Source organism: Amia ocellicauda, chromosome 23 (assembly GCF_036373705.1).
Source record: "Amia ocellicauda isolate fAmiCal2 chromosome 23, fAmiCal2.hap1, whole genome shotgun sequence".
Taxonomy (NCBI): Eukaryota; Metazoa; Chordata; class Actinopteri; order Amiiformes; family Amiidae; genus Amia; species Amia ocellicauda.
Genome location: NC_089872.1, coordinates 18,703,081 through 18,729,363, shown reverse-complemented (window position 1 = coordinate 18,729,363; position 26,283 = coordinate 18,703,081). Strand labels below are relative to the sequence as shown.

Sequence of the window (26,283 nt, the reverse complement as noted above, 5' to 3'; positions counted from 1 at the left end):
TGATCTTGCCTTGAGACCCTGGGGAGTGCCACTCAGGTCTGGGCTTCCTGAAAGATTTGGAGCAAAATATCTTGCTGATCTTTGGAAATATACTTCCAACATGCCTTTCAGCATGCATATCTATGTTCTTGCACCATAAATAGATTAAGAAATCGTTGGTTTGTGTCCTGGAAAAGTGTCTCGGTTGAAATTGTAAATGCATGCTTGTAACTTGTGATTTTATCGAGGGGGGAAGAAACATGTTTTATGTTTTCACTGCACAGGTCATCTGTCGTAAGCCGAGCAATTTATTTGAAAGGTAGTTTCTGCTCCTTTAATGCCTTCTTAAATGTGAGGAACCTTGAGGACCTCGTCCTAAAAAGCTGTTTTCCCTCCTGTGTGTTGGTCGGCATCCATGAATAGCACATTCTGCCCCCCCACCTGTATTAGGGACAAGATCGCTTCTTCCCTCCATGGCAAATTAGACATTGTGCAGCTATTCCTGTTCCTATCCTTCAGGTTGGCATCTTTGCGTACGCGTTGGTGCTTCAGCGATTCCTGTAGCGTGGAAATGCGCCCCCCTCGCACTTTCTTCACTGTGCTTAACCATTTTTGAAAAGAAAGCTGAAGGAAATTGCCTCTCAGCGCTGTGGGCTAGTCTTCCATGTGTGTATTTCTGCTTTCATCCTTATTGATTCATCTCAAGTCTCTTTATGCTACAACTCTGGCTTCAGTCTTTGCGAGCTCTTTTCTTCAAAAACCATTGCTCTCTCTATAGACACATTAGGTCTCCTTGCTCCCCTCCCACACTAACCTCCAGCCACGAGCTGAACTTGCAGGCTTGTATTGCTCGTACTGAGGCCTGAGTACCTACTTTGCTGATACAGTAGTTTAAAGCATTGGGAAATGGTACTCAATTAAACACAAATCATCAAATGCTGGTTTTGCTTGATTGATCGATTGCTTGAATTTCACACCTTTCCTGTGCCTTTTTTGAAGCTGTGTGATGTGGTTAGTAGTAAACACTGCACATTACTTCTGCTTGAAGGAAAACCACAACACATTAAACCTAAATTAACATTTACCTTGATTGCATCCTTTATAATCACAGTGCCTTCAAAACAGGGGATTTTAAAGAGTTGTTTTAATACTGTTTATTTGGTTGAAGTATTTTACATTTCGTAAATAAAAACAATTCAATATTTAATACTTATGATTAAAATCATTTAAAATATAAATTCTTAAAATCACTTAAAAAAATTTAAAATCTTTGTGATTTTTAACAAAACTAAAACAATTAACTTTAAAATAAACGTGCTCAAATCAAATAAACAAAACGTGATAAAAGCAAAAACTGCACACCAACAAAAGAGTCAAATACATTGAAAATAACTGAAAATGCATTAAACAAAATAAAGAAACAATTAAAAAGGAAAAAATAAAAAACAAACAAAAAAAGTCTAATGCATTTTAAATTAAACCCAAAACGGTCAATGTATTTGACAACAAAATATAACAAAACTATACCAAAAAAGCCCTAAACAATGTGATTTAAAAACAACTAAATCTTTAAAAACAATTAAGATTCGTTTTTTTAAATCTTTTTAAAACAGTCATCCGTAAAATCTTTAAAAGATCTTGGACTCGGGCTCCAGCAGGGGGAACTAACCGTCCCCGGAGGTGGGTCCCATCATGGGATCCTGAGCTCCCCCAGATCTTGTATGCGCCAGTTCTTATAGGCTTCCTCCTTGCCCCTCTGATGGACCTCCAGATTGACGTAGTCTTTCACAAACACCATGCCCCTCCGCGCGATGACGATCGGGTCCAGCTCCTGCTTATTGAACAAACAGATGTTCCGTCCCTCCCACAGTGCCTGCTTCACTGCGCAGACGACACGCCACCAGCACCTCAGGGTAGATGTTGAAATTCCCCTGGCCGGACCGTATAGGATCTGCTGGGCGGTCGCCCGCGCAGGAACGGCGAACCTGTGGAGGAACGGAGAAAACAGGAGCCAGACCCTGTGGGCGGAGGGGCACTCACTAAAGATGTGAGCCTCCGTCTCCTTCCCCAGGCAACCCTTATAGGGGCAGGTGTCATAAGGAGCTATGCCCCTTCTGTGCATGAACACTCGGGTGGGGAGACACCGACTCACAGCCATCCAGGAGACATCTTTCTGCGTGTTCGTGAGGCAAACGTGCGTAGCGTTAGCCCAGATAAACCGGCAGGTTTCGGGAGGGAAATCTTCTATCCGGCTGGTCTCCTGGGTAGATCTCATCTGACTACAGATGGTCTTATAATCCCAGGAGGCCAGCACGACTTTATGGAGGCCTACTTCGAGCGCAAAGGCTCGGAGCGCCCTGTAGAACGGCGGGGGATCCCACGAGTGCGGCCTGGTGTTATCCATGGCGCAGAGGCCGAATGGTCTCAGGCTGCTGGCAAAATAAAAGCGGTTCATGAAACTCACTTTCTTGCCAGCAGCCTGGATGTTCTTGACCACATAGGCCAGCCCCTGCGCCTTTATCAGCCGCACAACGTCCGGGACCCCCCTGCCTCCATCCAGGGTACCCTTCACCATCTGCACTCTTTTCAGCCTCTCCATTTTGCTCCCCCAGACAAACCGAAATATAATTCGGGTCACTAGTTTTGCGATAACCTTGTCTGGGGGGAAGATCATTCCTACGTAGAGGAGTATCGGGAAGAGGATGGCCTTTACGACCAGCACCTTACCAGCCATCGTCAAGGTCCTTGTGCTCCAGCCGTGGATCTTCCTTTGGACCTTTGCTATGGCCTCCTCCCAGCTCCGGGTGCCCGTGTTGGTCCCGTCGATCGTGATCCCCAGAACCTTGATAAACGGCTTCACAGGGAACACGGTCGGCGGGCCCCGGCCGACAGGCCATGCCCTGGAGAGGTAGACCTCGCTCTTGGCCTTGTTCACATTTCACACCTTTCCTGTGCCTTTTTTGAAGCTGTGTGATGTGGTTAGTAGTAAACACTGCACATTACTTCTGCTTGAAGGAAAACCACAACACATTAAACCTAAATTAACATTTACCTTGATTGCATCCTTTATAATCACAGTGCCTTCAAAACAGGGGATTTTAAAGAGTTGTTTTAATTTGATTGTAATCTGTCCTTAAAGAGCAGACCTACAAAACGGTGAAGTGCAATTCGAATGCAGAGAGACAGGCAAGGCTGAGCATGGCCTAGTTATCCGGGAGTCATGTAATCCCCCATGTTTCTTGCAGGTGTTGAGTGGGAAGAATATTCATTTAGTAATGCATGGTAGCTTTCCGAGATTGATGGTCTCTTGTAGGAAGAAGTTATATTTGAATAGCGTTTGCATTGGCCCAAAAAACACTGTTCTGTTTATAATTAACAGCTTGAACAGTAATAGTCCAACAGGATAACCCTCCAAGTTACTCACGGTCATCAGATGTGAAATCTAGGACTCTTTTTCAAATCTGGGCCTGGAGTCAAGGTTAACTGGCAAATTAAAACATATACTGGACAAACGTGGGTGTCATCAGAGGCTTATCTGCTTGTTCTGTTTAATGAAAGAGGCTTTTGTTGTTGAGCTCTGAGCCGGTCTAGTGTCTTTCTTTTCCTTTTGCTGCAAAGTCTTTATCTCTTCATATTTTATCCAACGTTTTTGAAATGTGTTTTCCGAGCTCAGCAGCGCCACAATCGAGTCTCCGCTCATTACATGGAGTGTGTGGTCGGCTTAGGCACTGCCTGGAGCCCCATGCATTATTGTGTCTCTCAGTGCATGCAGTCTTAATACATGAAATAAAATGAAAAAGCACTTATGGGTTACTGTCTCAGACGATACATCCAGGGGGTTGGAGTTAATTTGACCTGATTCGGGCGGTTTTACCACACGCAGAGCTCCCTCCTTCCTCGAGGATAGCTTCTGCGTCCCTGCCGCTCTGTGCAGCCAGGCAGACTGGTTGGCAGTCACAGTTGGATAATGTCTTCTTCCGATTGAAGTATTTGCTTTCCCTGATGTGTACTTTCAATCTGTTTTTCATGCAGCGAACACCTCCAGCAGGCAGGCTTTGGATCTGCCAAACCGTTGAAATGTTTTCAAAACGCTTCCGAACCCCCGAAAATAGAATCCCGTTTAATCTTCGGACGGTTCTGTTCATGAATGAAGGCAAATTTACCTTTTATTTAAAACCTTTCACTAAATGCAGAAATCCTTCACTTCACAACAAAGGGCGACCGGACCGATGATCAGACACAGGAGTACGGGCTCTTTTCAAATGGAAAGCAGCAGCCACCGCACAATGGTTACTTCATATGGCTTTGGGCAGTGGTTTCAAAGGGGCACGGTGTCTCTTTAGAAGTTTTTGGTGGAAACATGCATCTGAATGTAATGAAAAAAGTAAAATAATATAAATCACTCTACACTACATTTCAAATCACACTTTTTATCCTCCTTTAAAGGTGGTGGTTTAAAAACGTGTTTGGGGCCGAAGGGAAGAACTGTGGCCCATCTTAAACGGTAGCAAGCTACAGCACTGGTGGACATTTCCTCGATGCCTGTTTGCTATGGGCACTCGGTGTGTGCCTGTGTGTGTCTGCGTGTGTGTGTGCCTGTGTGTGTCTGCATGTGTGTGTGCGTGCGCGTGTGTGATGTAGTCACAATGACCTCAAATTCTCTGCAGTTTCCACAGTAACAGACATTTTAAATTCACCTCGCCTTCCAATAACCTTATCTCTCGGAGGTCAATAACTTTCTCTGCGCGACTCCTAATTGTCCTTTGGAATTACTCGCCCCCCCCCCACCGTCTGAAGTATTTACCTCCCTCCGTACCTCCGAAGCCACGGTCTGCGGGTCTGCGGTCGGCCACTCCCCGGCTCCGAGCCGCTGCACTCTCTCTGCACACCTCCCAGCAGCGCGGAGAGTGACAAGGCATTTATTACACCTCTCTGTGCTTTGTCCTTGGTTCATTCCGGTAGATCTGTGTTGGGAGATTAATCCTTTAAAATACTCTCCTTGGATTTCTAAAATGGCAAATAAATACATACATAAAAGATGACATAAGTCGTCTGTAGAAGAAGGAGGAAGAGGAACAGGAAGACGGTACAATAAGTCAATCTCATTGTGGATGCCTATATGTTAAAAGCACTGATCAAAAGGGTTTGTGATTTGGGAGGTTTTGTGTAACAATGTGTCTCTTTATCTCGCCACCCAGAGTTCTACACTTCCCCAGTCTAAATCAAACACAACTCGGATCGGTTTAATTTTCTGACCTTTTTCTGTTCTGATTGAAGTGTACTTTAATATGAGGACAATGCTGCCCAGGGAAGCTGTGTTCTCTAGTGGGATCTATATCCTTAATGACTGGTGGGAAAACAAAACAAAGGAACCAAATCCTTTTCATGGTTTTATGTTGGGAGCTGAGTTTATCTTCAGTCATTTTCTGTTATACTTTGGTATTAATCATCTTTAAAAAAAGAATACGTAAAAAAAAGAATAGGTAATATTGCTGGTAATTTTAACTTTTAATCTGAATTTAATATTCTAAACATCTGTAATTAGCTTCCAGTACTCTCCTCAGTCTGGGTGGTTATTTTTTAATTACGTTTTGATGTAGTTTAATAAATATGTCATTAACATTAAATCAGATCGAGCTAGAATTTCATAAGATGTCAAATGGTTTAATTAATTCTCAGGGGAACTGGGGTAGATTTAAGTAAGAATTTATTTTAAATATTTGCAGCAAATCTCTCTTTTCCCTTTGCTTCCCTTGTCAGTTTAATAAACCAGACCTAGTTGTGGAACTGCAAATGTGCAACGTTTCATTTTTTTATTTTATTTTATTTATTTAGTGCTGTTTGTTAACTTAGTAAATAGTAAATTGACTTTACTGTACCTCATGACTCACCCAATTGAAAACCATTTTTTCTTTCGGGTTCGTCCTTGTTTTGTTTCCATTTTAGTGGATGTAGCGAGACTGTGAAACTGTTTTACTTAGCAGCACCCATGTGACAATGTAATTTCAGATAAAGGAAGATGTTCACACCTATGTATTCATTTCTAACAAGAAAAATAACATTGCTTGCTTACTATCTTCCCCAGAATTTCTGACAAGTGTTTGTTTTGTCATTTTGTACCTATAAGTAGTGGAAACCAGTCGTTTTGTGTTTTGTGATAATGTTAAATGTTTATTAAATACAACTTCTGCTCAATAGCCGAATTCGATCCTTTTGTACGTCCCGGCTAGGTGTTGACTTCACCGAACGAGAATTAATTATTTTTAATGATGATGGCTGGAAGGAAATCTCATGCAGAAGGATAATTTATTCCTTCACTTGCTCTTGTTTCACTAGTTTTATTCAACAGAGTTTAGCTCAGTGTCGAGGCAATTACCGATTTAGAGAGACACAAGTTGCCTGTGAGAAAGATGACCTCCTCTGATGTAAGTCGTTTGCGAGATTCTGTTTTTCTCTGCTTCGACACTTGCCCCCACTGCGTTTGTGGTCTGCCATATTATACACATCGTGGTACATTTTAAATCAGTGCTAGAAAAAGCTTAATTTTAAAGGGCAAGATGTACTCGGCTTTAACATAAAACTATTACTATTTGGCAAGTGCATTATCCTTCTGCCAGCATCTCTGAGCACATCACCATTTAGGTAGATAGGTGAGGTGGAGAATGAGGATGAGGGTCTTCAAAAGAGAAATTCTTTACAAGATGCAATTTTTAAGCACGACTTTATCATCGTGTCAGAAAATCAAACCACTCCAAAATATACAGAAAAGGGACAGTATTTCAAACCCTTCAGAGATATGTGTGTGTGCCAGCCGCAGCACAAGAATGTATTCTCATTGTTATGACAGACATGGCTCCTAACTTCTGAGCCGCTTTTTCTCCCTCTTAAGTCTGGTCTGCGGAGAACAGAGGAGAGAAAGCTGAGAGCGTAGCTGCATGATGGTCTGCTTGAAACCAGGGGAATTGGTGGCACTCAGAGACACAAATGCTGTCCCCTCTGGGATGCTGAAAATAAAATGAAATATCTATTTTTCTATTGCCCTCAAGGTTTTCTGAAAAAGGTCAGCTGCTGAAAATGTTTAAAAAAGGTTATTGACACTTGTTGATTTCCACCTTCTTGGCATTGTCTTCAAAGCTTAATTTGAGATGCAAAAAAGCAAAGGACAATGAGACGGGCAAAGAGAAAGAAAGACATACGAGTATGTTAGTTTATCTACTGCAAGAAAAACTGATTGATCTTAAAAGGATAGTATTCTATTACAACACTAGGGAGATATAAAAGCTTTAAACCGACAGTAAAATGAAAATAGTTTCGTGTCCTGAATGCTCCTTAACAAGAAGATGATTAGGCCATGTCTCACTCTTGCACCGCTGTGTCAGAAGCTTGAAAACAAAGCAGCCCATGATCCCAGCAGGTCAACACAATTTAATACATTTAATAAATTCAGTTTGCAGTACCTCGGTGATGTGTTTCAAAATATATAATTTATATATATATATATATATATATATATATATATATATATATATATATATATATAAAGAAATGTATTTTCTTTATATATATATAGACACCTCCATATGTCTGTTGACATAAAATAAACAGGCCATCATGCTCAATCCAACTAAAACATATGGGAAGATAAACAGTTAAATAAAAGTAATTCCATTGTGCAGATTATCCTTTTGAAGAATTCAAATAATAATAATATAATCTCATTTCTCAGTCATGCTACTACATTTATTTCTAAAGTATAACTACTGCTATCAAATGGAGGCTGTGGCCATATTAGCTTTCTTGGATTGCGGGCGGGTTCTGTACACAACACAGATTTAAACCTTTAAGCTGCGTATAATCGCTATCAAGTTCCATCTGTTTGATGGATCTCGTATTGATTGGTGTAATAGAACGCTAGTTTTACGAAAGGTTAGACCATTTATAGGGATGCCATTCCTGGCAGTCGTTGCTGACAAAAGGAATGTTCCCTACACATCCTCTGGTTCATTGAGGCAATGATCCATTAAAAACCTCAGTATTGATTTCGGTGATGTCACACTAAAGCAATAACGCTATTCTGTTTCTGCCTTTCTGCCTATAGATATGACATTTCCAGGAAAAGCCATTAATTATGAGTGTCAGCTCGTGGTTTAAGTAAACGCCTTTTATGAATATTTTACACACATTGATCTCAGGGTGAAACAGCAATCCTTCAAATCCATACCAACAGTCTCTCTGTTGAATACAATATTTTAACCTATAGGCATGCTTATAATGTGGAGATGAGTAGTTGTATGGTTGGGCTTCAGGGGATCCCCGGGTGACACCCAGCCACACATTGTCTCCACTAGAGCTACAGTCAGTGTTTCAGTGATGTCATGCATGCCGACACAGCTGCTTTTGTTATGAAGAGGGCGAAACATGTTAAATTACACGTTGGACATCCATTAATACAATTACAACTTAATCAATAATTAAGTGGTGTTTTGCTATTTCGCTGCTATCTGAAGGACAGTTTCCAAAGGCAGTATTGTATCTGTGGTAATTGCAGAGTGCCAGGCTAAACAGCTTTCTGAAGAGCATCATTTACCTGTTGATGAGAAGAATGGCCCGGCTGTCCCATAAACACTCCCTGCAGTGGTCGCTCTGACAGCTTTATTATACAGCAGAACTACAGTCTTTTAATTTGATCTATTTATGGCTGGCCTAATTTAGATGTTATCTCTGTAATCTGGAACATTATTGAGAGCTTTCTAAAATCGCGTCCTCTTTGATGGGGACCATTGCTCCCGAATACAGTTTGTCATGCTCATGCCGTCGTTTCATTCATGGCTGGCAAGCTTGCCAGTGGGCAGTAAAAGGTGCTCGGCCTCAGACCTGCTAGCTCTGCAGGGTGATAAAGTGGTAGAAGAAAAATAGTGGATACTTAATAAAGGGTAATTTGCATACATAGTGTTAATTAAAAGGACAAAGAATTATAGACCATTATTTGATGTGTAAACCATTAAAACTGATGCTGCGTGCGTAGAGTATTTGCTGTTTTTACCAACATTTATAAAAGTGATTAGATAATCAGAAATTAGGCAGTTATAATGTAAACAGCAGGTGTTTCTCCAAGATCAGAGAGTCTTTCATACCTGCCAATTAGCTTCAAAACCTCTGTTGAGAGCAGTAGTCAGGACACTTACACTGAATGGCCATTTTATTAGGTACAGCGACCTAGTAGCGAGTTGCTCCCTCTTTTTGCCCTCAGAACAGCCTGAATTCATCAAGACTTGATGGTGTCGAAAGCGTGCCACAGGGATGCTGCTCATGTCGACTCCATTGCTTCCTGTAGTTGTTGCACATTGTCCAGTGCTGGATCTCTACTCCGAATAGCTCGTTCCACCTCATCCCACAGATTCTTGGATTGTCACAGACCGTGCAGTCTGTTTCATGGAAAGGGGAGGTGTCCCTAATAAAGTGGCCACTCAGTGTAAAGTGAGCCAAAATAAGTAGGTTTGGTCCTCAGGAAACAAAAGCCCGAGCAAATCTCCTTGTGTGCTAGCTGAGTGTTTCCCTGCAGACGTTATGCATATTAGCAGAACTGGTACTTTCAGCTAATTCTAAAATCGTTTTCTAAAGAGGTATAAAACACTTTGTGGAATAAATTTAACTGTGTGCACGATAGCAGTCACTCAGCCCAGGAGCTGCTGGTTTGAATGTCTGGAAATCTGCTGTTGGCTGGGGCAGCTGGATACTTTAACTGTCTTAGCGTGTCCTGTGCTCAGCACAGGTCTAGCCGTCAAAGAATAAAAGTCAGCAAATAAAACACACACACACACACACACACACACACAATGTTTATATACCTGTCGGGCGCAACGGTGACAAAGGTTTTCTTTGGGATTGAGTCCAATATGAGAATGTGGTGAGAAGTGCAGTCAGCAGCTGTTCTAGCATGATTTATGATTCAGGATGTATGGTACACAAACCAAAATCTAAAGAGCTGTGATTCTGTTGAAAGCAAGCTGCAGAGACGACTTGCACAGTGGGCACTGGTCCCATACGTGCCAGCTTTTCAGCGGAATTGATTCTGCACCTGTCTACCTGTCAGAACATTGTAATTTGGCATACAACGCGCTGAGCTAGAAAGTTAATGGGATACAACCTGTTTTACGGTTAAACAAAATTAGGAAGTGTTGCATAATTTTACACTTCCATATAATTTCAGCAGCATCTAATTCATTTACTGCTGCACGATATTTAATTTAAATTAAAAACAATATTCATGCTTTTTCTAATTAGTATAAAGATTGTGGATCTCAACCTGTAAATATTAATAATTATAGTCTTTGACGCTTGAAATCCTTACTCAGTATGTTGCTTCCAGTGGTCTATATGAGGAATCCATACAGTGGGGGAAAAAAGTATTTGATCCCCTGCTGATTTTGTACGTTTGCCCACTGACAAAGAAATTATCAGTTATTATCAATTTTAATGGTAGGTGTATTTTAACAGTGAGAGACAGAATAACAACAAACAAATCCAGAAAAACGCATTTCAAAGTTATAAATTGATTTGCATGTTAATGAGGGAAATAAGTATTTGACCCCTTCGATTTAGTACTTGGTGGCAAAACCCTTGTTGGCAATCACAGAGGTCAGACGTTTCTTGTAGTTGGCCACCAGGTTTGCACACATCTCAGGAAGGATTTTGTCCCACTCCTCTTTGTAGATCCTCTCCAAGTCATTAAGGTTTCAAGGCTGACGTTTGGCAACTCGAACCTTCAGCTCCCTCCACAGATTTTCTATGGGATTAAGGTCTGGAGACTGGCTAGGCCACTCCAGGACCTTAATGTGCTTCTTCTTGAGCCACTCCTTTGTTGCCTTGGCTGTGTGTTTTGGGTCATTGTCATGCTGGAATACCCATCCACGACCCATTTTCAATGCCCTGGCTGAGGGAAGGAGGTTCTCACCCAAGATTTGACGGTACATGGCCCCATCCATCGTCCCTTTGATGCGGTGCAGTTGTCCTGTCCCCTTAGCAGAAAAACACCCCCAAAGCATAATGTTTCCACCTCCATGTTTGACGGTGGGGATGGTGTTCTTGGGGTCATTCCTCCTCCTCCAAACACGGCGAGTTGAGCTGATGCCAAAGAGCTCGAATTTTGGTCTCATCTGACCACAACACTTTCACCCAGTTCTCCTCTGAATCATTCAGATGTTGGCAAACTTCAGACGGGCCTGTACATGTGCTTTCTTGAGCAGGGGGACCTTGCGGGCACTGCAGGATTTCAGTCCTTCACGGCGTAGTGTGTTGTTTTCTTGGTGACTATGGTCCCAGCTGCCTTCAGATCATTAACAAGATCCTCCCGTGTAGTTCTGGGCTGAATCCTCACCGTTCTCATGATCATTGAAACTCCATGAGGTGAGATCTTGCATGGAGCCCCAGACCGAGGGAGACTGACAGTTATTTTGCGTTTCTTCCATTTGCGAATAATCACACCAACTGTTGTCACCTTCTCACCAAGCTGCTTGGCGATGGTCTTGTAGCCCATTCCAGCCTTGTGTAGGTCTACAATCTTGTCCCTGACATCCTTTGACAGCTCTTTGGTCTTGGCCATGGTGGAAAGTTTGCAATCTGATTGATTGATTGCTTCTGTGGACAGGTGTATTTTATACAGGTAACGAGCTGAGATTAGGAGCAGTCCCTTTAAGAGAGTGCTCCTAATCTCAGCTCGTTACCTGTATAAAAGACACCTGGGAGCCATAAATCTTGCTGATTGATAGGGGATCAAATACTTATTTCCCTCATTAACATGCAAATCAATTTATAACTTTTTTGAAATGAGAGGAGAACTGGGTGAAAGTGTTGTGGTCAGATGAGACCAAAATTTAGCTCTTTGGCATCAACTCCACCATCCTCACCGTCAAACATGGAGGTGGAAACATTATGCTTTGGGGGTGTTTTTTTGCTTAGGGGACAGGACAACTGCACCGCATCAAAGGGACGATGGATGGGGCCATGTACCATCAAATCTTGGGTGAGAACCTCCTTCCCTCAGCCAGGGTATTGAAAATGGGTCGTGGATGGGTATTCCAGCATGACAATGACCCAAAACACACAGCCAAGGCAACAAAGGAGTGGCTCAAGAAGAAGCACATTAAGGTCCTGGAGTGGCCTAGCCAGCCTCCAGACCTTAATCCCATAGAAAATCTGTGGAGGGAGCTGAAGGTTCGAGTTGCCAAACGTCAGCCTCGAAACCTTAATGACTTGGAGAGGATCTGCAAAGAGGAGTGGGACAAAATCCCTCCTGAGATGTGTGCAAACCTGGTGGCCAACTACAAGAAACGTCTGACCTCTGTGATTGCCAACAAGGGTTTTGCCATCAAGTACTAAGTCGAAGGGGTCAAATACTTATTTCCCTTATTAACATGCAAATCAATTTATAACTTAAAATACACCTACCATTAAAATTGTAGACTGATAATTTCTTTGTCAGTGGGCAAACGTTCAAAATCAGCAGAGGATCAAATACTTTTTTCCCTCACTGTATATGTGTGTGTGTTTTTAATTAGGATTATAATGATAAAATGGCAAAATTGTACATGCTTGTATACATCTTATTTCTTTGTGTATAGCAGTTTTATATTTCATGGAAAAAAATCCTACTTTTACTGTTGTTTACCTGTTTCCAGGAGACATTAGAATACCTTGGTTACTTTTCACAGTAGGACAGATTGTTTAAATGTAACTGAGGGCCAGACCTGCATGCGAAACATAATTTACAAACTTGTACCCTACCGCGTTTTGATTTGTTAGTAGTAGAACAATAGGATACAGGTGTGTATTCGCTTCACGGGTGAGTCATGATAATTCTCTCATGAGGGCTCTTACTGGTTTGAATATTGCTTAGTTACAAATGTTCAATTACTTTTTTCTAAAACTAATTTACCTCAGATTAGAAGCCACTAACAGTTTACATTGCCTTTAAAATTAGTCTCATGTCTGTGCCATCAAACAGATATTACATTTATGCACATGCACCTCTTACGGACTACAGTTCTGGGAGTTGTGCTCTTGAGACAAATACTTGTTCAAATATTTGTTTTTCTTTTCTACTAGGAAGTTCCTAATTGTAACGTATGGCAGCGTTATATTGCCTTGTTAGGAATGTGTCATGAAAAATCTTATCTTTCTTATCGTAGTACAGATGATGGCTTGCCTAGTTTTACAAGTGTGATCAAATTAAGGGGGGCGGAAATATTGGATTTTTACAGCAGCATTATTACCCTCCGCTCTTCAACAGCAAATCAATACATTTATACGGAATGAATGATATCAGATATTATTTCTATTTACTTTGCATCAATGTCTAGGGTTTCAAAAATGGTTTAGGTGAAAAAACATTTGATACGTTTATTTGATGCTTTATTATAGCATGTAACTTTTACACATTATAGATGTTTATTTACCCTTGCAAACGTATACAGAAACAAAACCTAAGGGATGCCTAGGCCTGAAAGATGGTTTCACTACTCTCTGAAGCTGCTTGTGCTCCCATTGGTCAGTTTGGATCCATTTAATCTGAGTCAGAAGCCTTGCTAAGGGGGATAATAGTAATGATCCTGCCAGGCCTTAAGAGCAGAGCTGCAGCACTCGCTGATGCCGACTGACAGTACCTCATTTCCATAAAAGCTGCTCTGACTTGCATGTTGACTGTCCTAATACTGAAGTGATTTTTAATTCAATTATGAATCCAGACTGTGATAGAGACGCAATGTTGTTCTAATCCAGGGATCCTATTCCGTGCTGGTGGCTTCTATAGCTGTGCACTTTAGATGCACACCTTGTACTAGTAGATTTCCACACAGTGCCTCTTGTTCCTGGTGTTTTTACATGCTCTTGCATCCTTGTCAGAGCTCCTATAGTGCGCAGATACTGTGGTACTGCTGAAGTGTTGTAGCAATGTAGACTGTGCACCCTAGTTCAATATTGACAACTTCTTCAACAAATGCAGACTGTGGGGGGAACACTGGGTTACAGATTAATGCTGGATTCAAAATTATAATTATTCAAGGGACTTAAGACAGTGCTCTGAATTTAATATCGTGTTTTTAATATTTAATATGAACCATGGTTTTTCACGGGCGAATTGTCAAGGTTATGTATCACTTATTTTGACTCGTTTACTCTGGAATAAGACTGTTAATGCATTTTTGATTAAATGATATAACCTGCTTACTCTTATCGCATTTATTATTTAATAGCATACGGTGCCTTAGATCTCAGTTGGTGAAGTTGCTGATCTGGTACCAAAAGGCATCGTTAGGCTGGCATAATGCGGGTTGAATTTGAGCAAATTTGTAGTTGTTGTTTTTGCTACGTTTTTTAATCATTCTATGAAATTCAGCTCGAGGGGCATTTTGTATTTGACGCTTGAGGATTTACATTTAGGCTTCAACATTGTATGTGTCTGTTTGTTGGTTTCTTAACCTGGATCAACGTTAGGCATCTCAATAACCTAGTCTGCCATGTTAGGTCCCCTCGGTTACAGAATTAACCACACCTCATGCGTTCAGATTGGAAATGCAGTGACATTATTTGGCACTAATTAAGCTTGGTCTCAAGAGGGATCAGATCATCTGTACAGAGATTCTATATATTAGTTTGCTTTGGTCCTAGCACACATGGCAAAGCAAATAAAATCATTTCAATGCTTTTAAATTCAGTATATTTATTTTGGTCTGTTGAAAACTGTTGTTGTTGTTATTAAAGCATTAATACCTCACACAGAATTAAAAAAAAATCATGGCAGGTTCATGAAAATCTGTTAAGAAAAAACAATCTTAGTTATTCTTTCAGAAAGTCCTAATGGCTTTTTTTGCATAGCACAGCCAGGTTCGGGGAAGACCCAGCTGCAGGCACACGTTTGTATTAGTGCACTGTTTGTTTCAGAGCCGTCGTGAGTACCGTACGCTCTCCCCCTGGCAGCCAATCCTTTCAGGAGCCTGAGAGCCATTGTGTTTGTGCAATATCATATCAGATTGGGATCTGTCAAAACCTTCGTATCCCTCGCCTCTGGATCTCAGTCCTACTGATTATTCACTGCTCGTGCCCATTAGTAAGTTCAGATACAAAAGCACAAGTAGCCCCAGATGCCTAAATAAGACCTTAGCGTCCGCCCGACATTCACTGTAATCTCGTTGGCATTTGTCTCCATTACTTCTCAGCAGACAGAAATATTATACTGCAGGACTGACCCGGGATTGCCAGCTCCGTCCGTGATTGACTGTCCCAGTAGCCACTGCTGGCTGTTTCTTTTTCTTCCTATCTTTTTTTTTTTTTCTTTTACACACCAGTAAAAGGGTTTAAGTTAATAGTGACAGTGCGTCTCCAGAGCCGGTCTGCTTTAAGTAGATAAGGAGATAATAAAGGCATCAGGAGCAGCTAATACTGATGAAAAGGAAAGCTGCTTATTCTCTGCAGCTCGAGTACGAGGTCAGGTGACTGTGAATCAAATGCTCATTCGCCAAGGAGCCGGCCTATCACAGAGCGCCTCCGGGATTACATTTCCCCTTGTGGAGGAAGAAGGGAATTATTTCTTGCCCCGATAATAAGGTGATTTGTTTTCACTGAATGCAGATTACGATATGCATACTGATCCTTGCGATAGAGTGAAGATGGGTCAGATCAATACATTTTTTGGCATCATATGGGTAGCAGAACACAACACAACTTGTCTAGCTCTTACGGTGCAGTTTTTGTTATTTTTTCTTTCTTTTTATTGACGAAAGTAAATGCATCACAATATGAATTAACCCCTATTTTAATTTTATCCACGAATTCACCCCTGAGGGAAACGGCTGGGCCCACAGTATTTCAGTATGTGGGCGTGTTGGTACAATTTCCCCTTTCCTAGAACCCAAGGTGTTAAACTGTGGACAAAGAGGGTCACATTGTCGCGCTGGGCATTGCTGCCACCAGAGAGAGAAAGCAATTTCGAGCAGCCGCGCTCCTGTTTAGGTCTGTTGTAAAATTGATTGAAAAAAAGTGCTTGTGTGCCTCTTAAATTGAGTCACCTGGTCAGACCTAGTTTCAGTCTGGGAAACGCATGAGGGACTTTCAGGGCTGTTAGTTACGGCCGAGGAGTAAGTCCTCACATGGAATTATTGCCGATTAAATTGATGGATCTCCTGCATTGTTTATATTTTTTTTCCAGGCAGAATATGGAGGTACATCAAGATTTATGACAGAGTCTTTATTTTTTAATATTTCTGATTCAGTTCTTTGCTCAGGCTAGTGTGCTTCGTAATATAATGTAATGGCATCCAGGCGCTTGACCATTTAAAGATGCAGACGTTCCCCAAGAAGTTTTTCATATTCTTATTTTACCAACCAAGAGCAACAACTTAAGTAACAGAAAGGCCTAGTGAAATATGACTGCGTGTGTGAGAAACTGTATAGGATTTGATTTGCCTTTTCAATTGTTTAACAATTGATTCAATTGTTTAATTGAATCCACCAAAGGTACATGATGCTGTTTCAGGCTCAGTGTGGGGAAATCATTATTATATATTTGGATTTGATTTTCCGACGTTACATTACATGGTTTATATAATCTGTCCAATTTAATACGGGTACTTATATGGCATGTGATTGTACTAGAGTGTGGAATTTGACTGCTTTGCCATTGCCATGTGAATTGGAAATGTATGGAACAACTAACGCTAAATATATATATTAGAGAGAGAGAGAGAGAGAGAGAGAGAGAGAGAGAGAGAGAGAGAGAGAGGATCATATTTAGATATTTGGTGGGTTTGCAAAACATATTGGCTATAAAGTATACCTATGACTTATTTCACGATATATACCTTTGATACATTTATTTCCCATGCAGAGAAGCTACATAAACTGATATTGTACGTTATTTTTACCTCCTTTTCTTCTCTCCTTTTCTAGATGGAAGATATCATAGCACGTATGCAAGATGAAAAAAATGGAATACCCATCCGGACAGTCAAGAGTTTTTTATCCAAGATCCCCAGTGTTTTTTCAGGTAAGATACACGTTGTATTGTATGAATCTGGACTTTTAAATCATTCTTATTATTTCCTGGCTGACAATGGTAATAGATGATAATGGTAATAAGTGTTTAAGATTTAACTGAGAGAGATAATATGAGTCATGCCCTGGAAGATGATAAAGTCAAAAGCAAACACTGCGGGAAAATCTGAAGGCTTAGTTGCGAAAGGATTTCTAGGGGATTTGCTTATAGCATCTGTGTAATTATTAGACATTTATTTACAATGCAGTCACGAAGTTTCAAATGCACAAAGTTTCTAATGCTCCAAGTTTTGAACTGCCCCTGGCAAAACTCTTCACTGCACCGAGATAGGCAGGAGCGTTCGGTGAGACTGCGCCGGCTGTAGGATCAGGTGAAACGCAGCCAGACGCGGAAGTGACTCACACTTCTCTTTGCTGCCACTAGCCTTTTCACTTCTGTTCAGACCTTCTGTTGCATTCAAGGCTATGGCATCTTTAATCATTTTGCTGACTTTAATTATCCTCGCTGTGCCAGTCCCTTCTCTTATAACTAATAACCATAGCAAAGGAAAAGCACCAAGGATCCCACTTTGCATCTTAAAAAAAAAGGAAGAACGTGCTGTATTTTCTGTGGACATGCTTTTCCTTCAAATTAGGTGTTACAGCAACATCCTTATAGAGGCAAAACCACAGTATTGCAAAAGTAGAAAGAGCAGTGTTATTATAAGTTATATCACTTTGATCTACAATGGGCAACATAAGCTATTATGCTACATATGTTTTCCTATTGTTCATTCATTTTTCACTTGATGTACCAGTAGGTACAGTAGTAGGTCAGTATGAGTTTTGTAAACTCTGTCCTGTGTATGTACAGCTACAAGAGGGCAAGCTATAGGATATTGCTTTAAGATACACACACAAGGTTCTGTTGATGGCCCAGATTTATCCTAATACATCTCAGAAGGACAAAGATGAACAATGCTGAGGATTTCAATAGGCCCCATTTGAATGGAGATGAATGGTTAATTTGCATCACATTGCAGGGCTTAGACAGAGGAAATAATCAGACCGAAGAGGAAAGCACTGAAAGGTATATTCACAACTTTACTGAGAATCCTTTTGCTAAAAATAATCGTTTTCCCATTTGAAACACCAGATTAATAATATCAATAATTAATCATCTAATTCAGCCATTCAGCCATTCAGTAACCAAGCATGTAGTACTAAGAAGACAAAACTTAATTTTCAAAGAGACCATTCAAGTTAATACACTAAAACCTGTGTCCTCTATTATCAACTCACAAACCAATATGTTGGTTATACATGGTTTATATATATATATATATATAGAGAGAGAGAGAGAGAGAGAGCACCAGTTCATTATGCATTTTCCTTCCTCCTTTGTACTAATCTAATCCTCTTGGGGTGGTATTTCATTAAGACTAAATTACTGGCATATTTTTTTTCTCACAAAGAGCAGAGAAACCCTCCGTATGTCCTGTACGACACGCACGGCCTCGCCCGGCTCATGCGTTTATAACTCTGTATGATTCAGCCCACTTCAACACATATTTAAAATGCAGGTGAATAAAAAAGTACCGTCTGTGTTGCAGGGTACAGTTATGAAACGGTTGTTTAAAAGTATAAAAAAGCTGTAAGCCTGGCAGCCTAATTCCAGATGGATTATAGTCTTATTGAGCTGTCAAGATAAAGAGCAGGATTGCTGTGAATATTTTGCATAAAGAACATGCATTTAATGAAGTGGTCATCAACTCTCAATACATACGAAAGCTTTGTGAGGTTATTCCCATTTAATGTAGTACATAATTTCACTTATATATCCAGCAGTGTCCATACAATATTGTTTATATCCAGCAGCGGATCAATAAAGGCTGCTGCTGATATATATATTGTATGCATATATGTATATGTAACTTTCTAACCATTTTTTCAATTATATTCATATTAATGCATAAATTCCATATAATTTTGAGTGTCATAACATGGAATACTGAAATATTATTTGAAGTTAAACTAAAAACTGATGATACAATCAACTTATTTCCAGAGTGCTAGAAACCAAGGGAACAGGCAAGGAGGCTGAGTTCGGAGAGCTGTTGCATGATGATGCATAAACGTTTTAAAAATAGACGCAGGAGAAGAGAGCAGCAGCTTTTAACTGTGCAAATTGGCAAGTCAGCTGCTTGTTCGCTGTGGTGCCAGGACTGCTGCTCCGAATTGGTAATTTAATCAATCTATGCAAGACCATTTCAGAAGTCTTGTTTTACACAGCGCTGCATTTCTTTGTGAAATTTCAGAGTATTGGATTGCATTGATATTTTGTATTCTCTAAGTGAACTCCATTTAAGCTCCCTGTTGCTGTAGTTTAGCTGTGTACACTACAGGGTGTGTAAGTAAGAGGCTGTTATGTGGGCAGCAATTGTATTATAAATCTACTCCATCTGCCATGTTGTTCGTATTATTTGAAATACTTCTATACTGCTAACAGTTCACCTGGTCACCTATGCCAGTTCTTAGTTGTTAAATATTTTAACATATCAACTGCATTTTATTTTCTCAATTTCAGTTATTTCTAGAGCCGTGCCCACGATAGTACGAGATAGAGAATGTGGTCTGATTTTAGACGAGGAGGAACAGAAATAGCAGTTCAGTGGCTCTTTATAAAATGTAATTTGAGTGTATCTGGGTATGTTTTTCAGTACCTCCTGAAGGTATTTTCCACAAATGGACTCAATGCCATTTAGACTTCAGACAGACACATTATAGGGTCGCCCTACTTTGTACATATCGACAAAGCAGTAATGCATACTTACCTTGTGTGGAAGGAATTGGGAAATGTTCAATACATGTTTCCAGGTAATACTATCTTGTGATACAATGAAAGAGAGATACAATTCCATTAGTTGAAAAGGACAATACAGGGTGTAGTGCTACCTTGGATATAGCACAGCACTCTCATATTGATAGGTTATCAAACTCTCTCATCCCAGAGCTAGTTTTAATGCTCTGTATTGTGTACTTCCCGTCACAAGGGTCTGTGTTGTTGTTTTTGCAGTAGGCAGGTGCTGTTTAAAGTTTTTAAAGGACAAGGTCAAAGATTTATAACCACCCATATATTGAGGCGTGTCCAGTACATTTTAAATCCATTAACAGGATTCCACACTTTGAATGTTAGATTAATTATTTATCCTTATTCGACAGTTGTGCATAACTGGTAGTCCCCTGGGAGGATGTTCACATAACAGATGAGAAGACAATTAGGGCATTCATGTTAAACTTACGAGATATGCCAAAAGAAATCGGTTATCACAGGTAATGTGTTGTCTTGCAAATTCTAGCACACCCACACTTGAATGTTGGAAATTTCAAATGAACAATGCTGCGAATCTATAGGAATGGAAATAAATACATAAACCTACTCGGTGCTTTCTTTCTCAAACCCTCAGATATGCTTTCCCACATTTCGCTGTAATCTCATTCCAGTCAGGGTGGAATATTTTAAAAGCGCTATCGGTTCTGCTAGTGTATTAAAACGTCTGCTCTGTTCCTCAGGGTGCTTGGGTGGAGCGTCAGTCACCTATGGCGCCAGAAGAGACTCGGGGGAGCCCTGGGGAGACTCTCAGCGTCTCGGAATAGGAAAAGTCACAACTCAATTTGATTTTGAAAGGACAGGAAAGTCAGGGAATAAAAAAGTCTGGCAGCAACAGCTCAGCCTAGACTATTATTATACCCGATACTGCTGTAGTGAGTAACTTCTTTTTTGTTTTTGTTTTGTTGGTAGTTGTCTCAGCGGTTGTTTGTTTTGATGATTTAATTTTATAAGACTGATAACACCCAGAGCCAGTCTTCCCTCGTCGAATACTTGTTATGAAGAATGTGTTTCATTTCCGTTCTCTGTTCTGAAGTGGCCTCTATGAACATCCTGCGTTCTGACACGGCTGCAGTGCGTTTGCGGCCATGCTAGACCATTATTGTTGTTTTCATGTAATCATCTGTGTTGCATTGTGTTGTAAAAGGAGAGTCTGCGTCGTATTGGGATGTGACATGAATGCCACACATGTAGAAACTGAGTCACTATCCGTTTCTCAGAGCTACTCCTTTGGCGTCATCTCCGCGTGTTCATATCTCTTTCAGTTTTTATCAAAGCTTCAGGCAAGCCGAGACCAGGCAGGGTGGGGGTGCACATCTTTGACATTATTGTATTCACAGACATAATGTTGCTATCCCTCCAGTTAAACGTGTCAAAGTAATTATTTAAACACACTTTAAGTAAAATGAGAAAAGGCAGTAAATGATATAGACCAACTCAGCAGTCCAGGCACTCTGCCCATCCATTGTAGTGTAGAGAGTGGCCTTTCTACATCAGAATTATGGTTGGTTGAATTTCATACAATTATTTTTGTTTCTCTATTATGCTGTATTTACAGGCCTAGCATCCCCTTTTTTTATACAGATTTAGTGCAGCAGGATCCAGAGAAACCTCAAGTGGTGGTTAGAAATTCATGCCATATAGCAGCCACAAGTCTCAGATTGTATACCAGTGACATCCAACATCTGTGAGTAATTGGTCAGTGGCGGCCATCTTGTAAGTCGAATTGTAGAGCGATCCGTTCTTTAAACAGTATTATTCAGTCTGTGGTCCTGACGGCCAATGCCACGCTTTCTTTTCCCTTCGTGTTTTTTTTTAACATCGTCTGGTCTGTCATTTTTTAGGTAAACTTTGGTCTAAGAATTAGTAGTGTTTGTAAAGGCTTGCTTTATATGAAGAAATCAATATACTTTATTTTGAAAGTGGGTCAACTTCCCATTGACAAGCAGATGGAAAACAACAAGAATTTCTAATGTATTAGCAGAGTTAATCCATTGTAATGTCTCATCTGGGTTTGCACACATAGGCGTGCTTACAAGTGGGCCCGTGAAAGCCATTCTCCTAATCTATGAGTTTGGCAACTTCTCCCAGAAAGTCATTGAAGAAGGTGGCAGATCTTCAAATAAACGACTTGCCTGTTTATGCAGCTCCATATGGTCCCATTACTCCATCCACTTGTTTGTTGCTTGTTATAGGCCTGGCCCCAAAGTTAGACGAGTGAAAGTGATAATTAAAAGAGCTTAAATTTAGAATATCTGAGCAGCTGGTGTTGATTTCATGTGTGAAAAAGCCCGGGTAGCAGGTAGGCAGTTGTCTGTGTTGATTATCAGTGGGTCTCCTACCTCTTCTGCACTTAGATGCTTGAGTTTGACTTCTTTGAGAGCCAGAACATTCTGATATGGAAATTAAACTGTTTGTGTAGTTCTTTCCACATAGCTTTACATAACTTTCTACATAGCTTTACTATTTACAATGTGTAGGCTATTTGTTTTCTGTGATTTTGAATTGTGTGTAATGTATATGCTGATCTTGTTGATTTTTTCCTTTTTAAATCTGCACAGTGCTGATAATCATTCGGTCACTATAACCTGATGGTTGTCTACTCTGAGTAATTCATTCCAGCTGTGCACATTACCTGTTGTGACTGAAATTTAATAATAATCCCAGCCCACTAAACAAGTGGGCGTGCTTGAAGAAGCGCATACAATTTCAGGTGAACTTTGCATTTATTTGGAATTTGCTTTATTTGTAATTCCTATGATGTCTGTTCTCAGGTCTAGATGTTTTTTTTTTATCATGGTCCTGTTGTTAAAAATATAATTGCTTATTTTTAGTTTGAACAGAGGGTGTTTATGCAGATTTCTTCAAACTTGCAGCTTTCTCTGCAGTAGACCTTAAAGCGCTTAAAAAAACTTCTGTTCTTAATATTTATAGAATATGAAACATGCAGCAGAACCGCCAGACTTTAGATGTGTCCTACTTTCGAACATGCCTTGAACCCCTACTTCAAACAACGGATGTGTACTTTAGACACTAAACAGAATTTCAGAGTTTAAGGCCTTTCTCTATAGAATATGACCAATATTAAGACATGAACAGCAGGTATACCACACAGTGTCGGTTACATTAGAAAATATGTAATAAAAATAACCCCCGAGGGTAGAGAAGTCTGTGGGTGGCCTGGTGCGCTACTTTCTATACGGGCTATTGTACGACACGTGGTCTGTACCATCAAAGTCTTCTGATCTGAATTAATGGATAGTAAGTAGGTGGTTTCAGATCACTGGGAAAAACAAAAAGTGGATAATTTGTTTAGGTGGGCATTTAACTACCCACATAGCTCTACTTGAAAGTGTTTTGCATACAGTCCAAAAATGTCTCTTCTGGTTTCTTTTTTGGTGTGGATTATGATTAAAATATAATTTCTCCTTATAATACGTACTTTTGTTTTCTTTCAGGTTCTGATATTGTACAGTGGATGATCAAAAACCTAAGTATCGAAGATCAAGGTAAGAGATACGATAAGTTGTGTTCCTGAAGTACAGTTTGTCTTCCAATTTGATTATTTTCTCCCACTGAGCTCTTTAAACCTTTAAATCTGAGGCAAATAAACCCATTTGGAAGGGGGCTGATGGTGTCATGCCCTTCATTCATAATGCGTCTGTCATCATTTTGACATCCAGTGGTTATTCTCAGCATGTCTGCTCGAGCTTCGTCCTGCACTGGCTTTCTGTGCCGTTCTGAGCAGCTCTTTCATGCATTGCGACCTGCTGGGGGTCTTTTTCTAACGTTCATCTCCTCAACGCTCGGCGATGTCCTGCTATAATGTGTTCCTAGTCTCTTAGCGCGATGTCATGCTGCATTTCATGGTTCCCCAGTAATGCTCTCAGTGTATAGACTTTTTCTCAGGAGTAGACCAACGTATACAACGTATACAGTGAAAGTGATGTCAATGAAATCCTGCATGTAGCTCGTGTGCAATTCAAAACTCAGATAAAAATCACTTGGTAGGGCTGGTGGTATTTTTTCCTAAGGCTATGAATAAATAAAGTAAAAAGAGAAGATTCTCCTTGGAATACACAAGGTATTTTAACAAGCATCACGTTGCATTCAGATTAGAGCCATGAGTGTCAAACTGTATGTCTGCTTCGGCTGTTTTTCTACGCGGTAGAGGAATCATCGAGCTCCAGATCGTACCTGCTAGACCCTGTGATTTTTTTGTCAGGAGATGGGGGGGGGGGGGGGGGGAAAGAGAAAAGCCAACCCACCATAAAATGTTTCTGCAGTCCTTCCTTTTCTAAGTGTGCCGGATCTTGCCACAGGCCATTAATAGGGCAGAGGAAAAAGTACCTCGGCACACCTGGCACATCACACTGCGGGCGGGCAACATGCTAATGCCACCATGGAGGGGTCGTGCACAATACTGCTCTCTCTCCTGCCATGACAGCCGCCCCCCCCGCAGCTCTCCCGCACCTTCCCCTCTGAACGGGAAGAGTCGGCAGGGATCCCGGCTTCTCCTGACAGGAGTCCTGCTGTAGTCAAAGCAGAAACCAGTGCCAGGAAGCATGCTCACTGTTTGAAAGCTCCTTGTGTTTAGTGTATCGACCCAGAGGAGCTCCTCTCACCATTGCTGACAACAACACAAATTGTATATATTTATTATTATGTTTTTCTCTCTGGTTGAATTTCATTGTTAGAGAAATAAAACACAAGCTTGCGCAGTTCTGAGACCTTGTGTATCAGGAGGCAAGAAAACTATTACAGTACAAATTTCCACACCACTGACACGGCATAGAAACTTTTATCCCAGTCTGTCATCAACATGCCTCTCTGTCTAAAAGTAATTGTAAGAATCTCTTGTGTATAAAAACGTTTGTGTCAGCCACTGAGTTGACGTGCCTGTTACAGGAAACATGCTCACCTTCAAATCAAGCAAGTGATGATCAAACTATTCATATCTTACTTTTCCGAGACGGTGGATTTGAGGGGTTCGCTTGTTTAGGGCCAGCATGCTTTAGTTTCATCGAAGTCCATCATGCGTGATTTCTGTGTGGCAGCACGGTCACTTTGGCGCAACCCACTCATTTAATCCAATGATTAAATGTGATGATTTATTGAATACAAGTTGAGCAGGAATTCCCATGGAAATAACATGGAGTCACAAGTCAGTCAGCCCTGGCAGATAATTAGCGCCTCTCAGCTTCACTCTTGACTGACAGCGGTACCTTATTCTGAACGGATCAGTGATTGACAACTCTGTTATTGTGTCCAAACCAACATCAGTGTCAGAAATTGTCAAAACGCATTTCCCCGTATGAGCCTCGCTCACAAACAGAAGAAAAAAGAATTGGACAAAGATTTCACATTCAGCTGCCTGAGTAATAGCAAGCAAAGGATCGATGCTGTGAAGTAAAAAAATTGAGCGGTCAAAGAGTCAGTAAACTTTATGCTGCAGCGAAATAATGAATTGATGACATTTGCCTGCAGCCTAATGAGCAATTATGCTCAAGAAAGGTGTAGCATTAATCTTTCCGTGCCATCTGCTCTGTCATAATTTAGGTAGCAACTGATGAATAAGTCATCAAGTGCTGCTCCTTTTACAGTCGCTTTCCAAACTGTCTGACTTTGCTGGAGTTTCTGGGCTGACCTTGGAAACTAATACATGCTGTGAGCTTTCTGCTAATACTGGAAGGAGCTTAGAAGTGAGGAGAGAAAAATCACAGTGTCGGTGTGACAGGATATGGCCAGAAAATACCAGCGTTTTTCTTCTTCTGCTGTGTAACCTGAGGAGTAAGGAAGATTGTCATGCATTTTCATCCCTTTTAGTGCGTTCTCCCCTTTGCAAACTCAACCCCCATCTTTTCTTTCCCATACTGACAAACTCGAAGCACTCTGAAGAGTTTCTCCATCTCTCGAACTCTCTAATATTCTTGGCAGCAGCCATAGCTACATTAACCTATTTTTATGCTATTTCCTGTTGCAGATGTTCACAGCCCTTTCTGGACAATTGATTATCTTGCCATCTGTATGCCAACGCACAGCCTGTGCCTCTCTTAGGGTGGGCTTACACTTTGCCATTTCCATGCAATTTGAGTGTATGCAACCCATAGATCATTTAATTATGTCATCGGAATTGAACCATGTGGCAGGACTCAATTGAATTGCATCCAGTATAAAACAGGATGTTCGTTAAGAAGTTAAATAATTTGGATATTTAATATACCAATAAAAGAATGTAGGAATCCAGGGCAGTGTGTTCCCTATTACCACTAGTGAGTGGATGCTATTGCAGATGCACTGAGATCAATAGCAGTGTAATTCCCTGCGCTGTGATTGGCCGTGTCACCCAATGGTAGACTAGCCACTGCACCAACCAGGCCTCCTGTGGG

The 26,283-nt window shown here is 40.8% G+C and overlaps 1 protein-coding gene across 6 annotated transcripts in view; it reads left to right on the top strand.

Moving 5' to 3' along the window:
• The window catches only part of LOC136719095 (regulator of G-protein signaling 7), a 74,641-nt gene that overhangs the window by 27,202 nt on the left and 21,156 nt on the right, over positions 1–26,283 (top strand). For all 6 annotated transcript variants that reach the window (XM_066696926.1, XM_066696927.1, XM_066696928.1 and 3 more), the window contains exons 3-4: positions 16,921–17,017; positions 23,353–23,403. In XM_066696926.1, the coding sequence (XP_066553023.1) occupies positions 16,921–17,017; positions 23,353–23,403 (148 nt within the window). The remainder of the gene's footprint in view (positions 1–16,920; positions 17,018–23,352; positions 23,404–26,283) is intronic.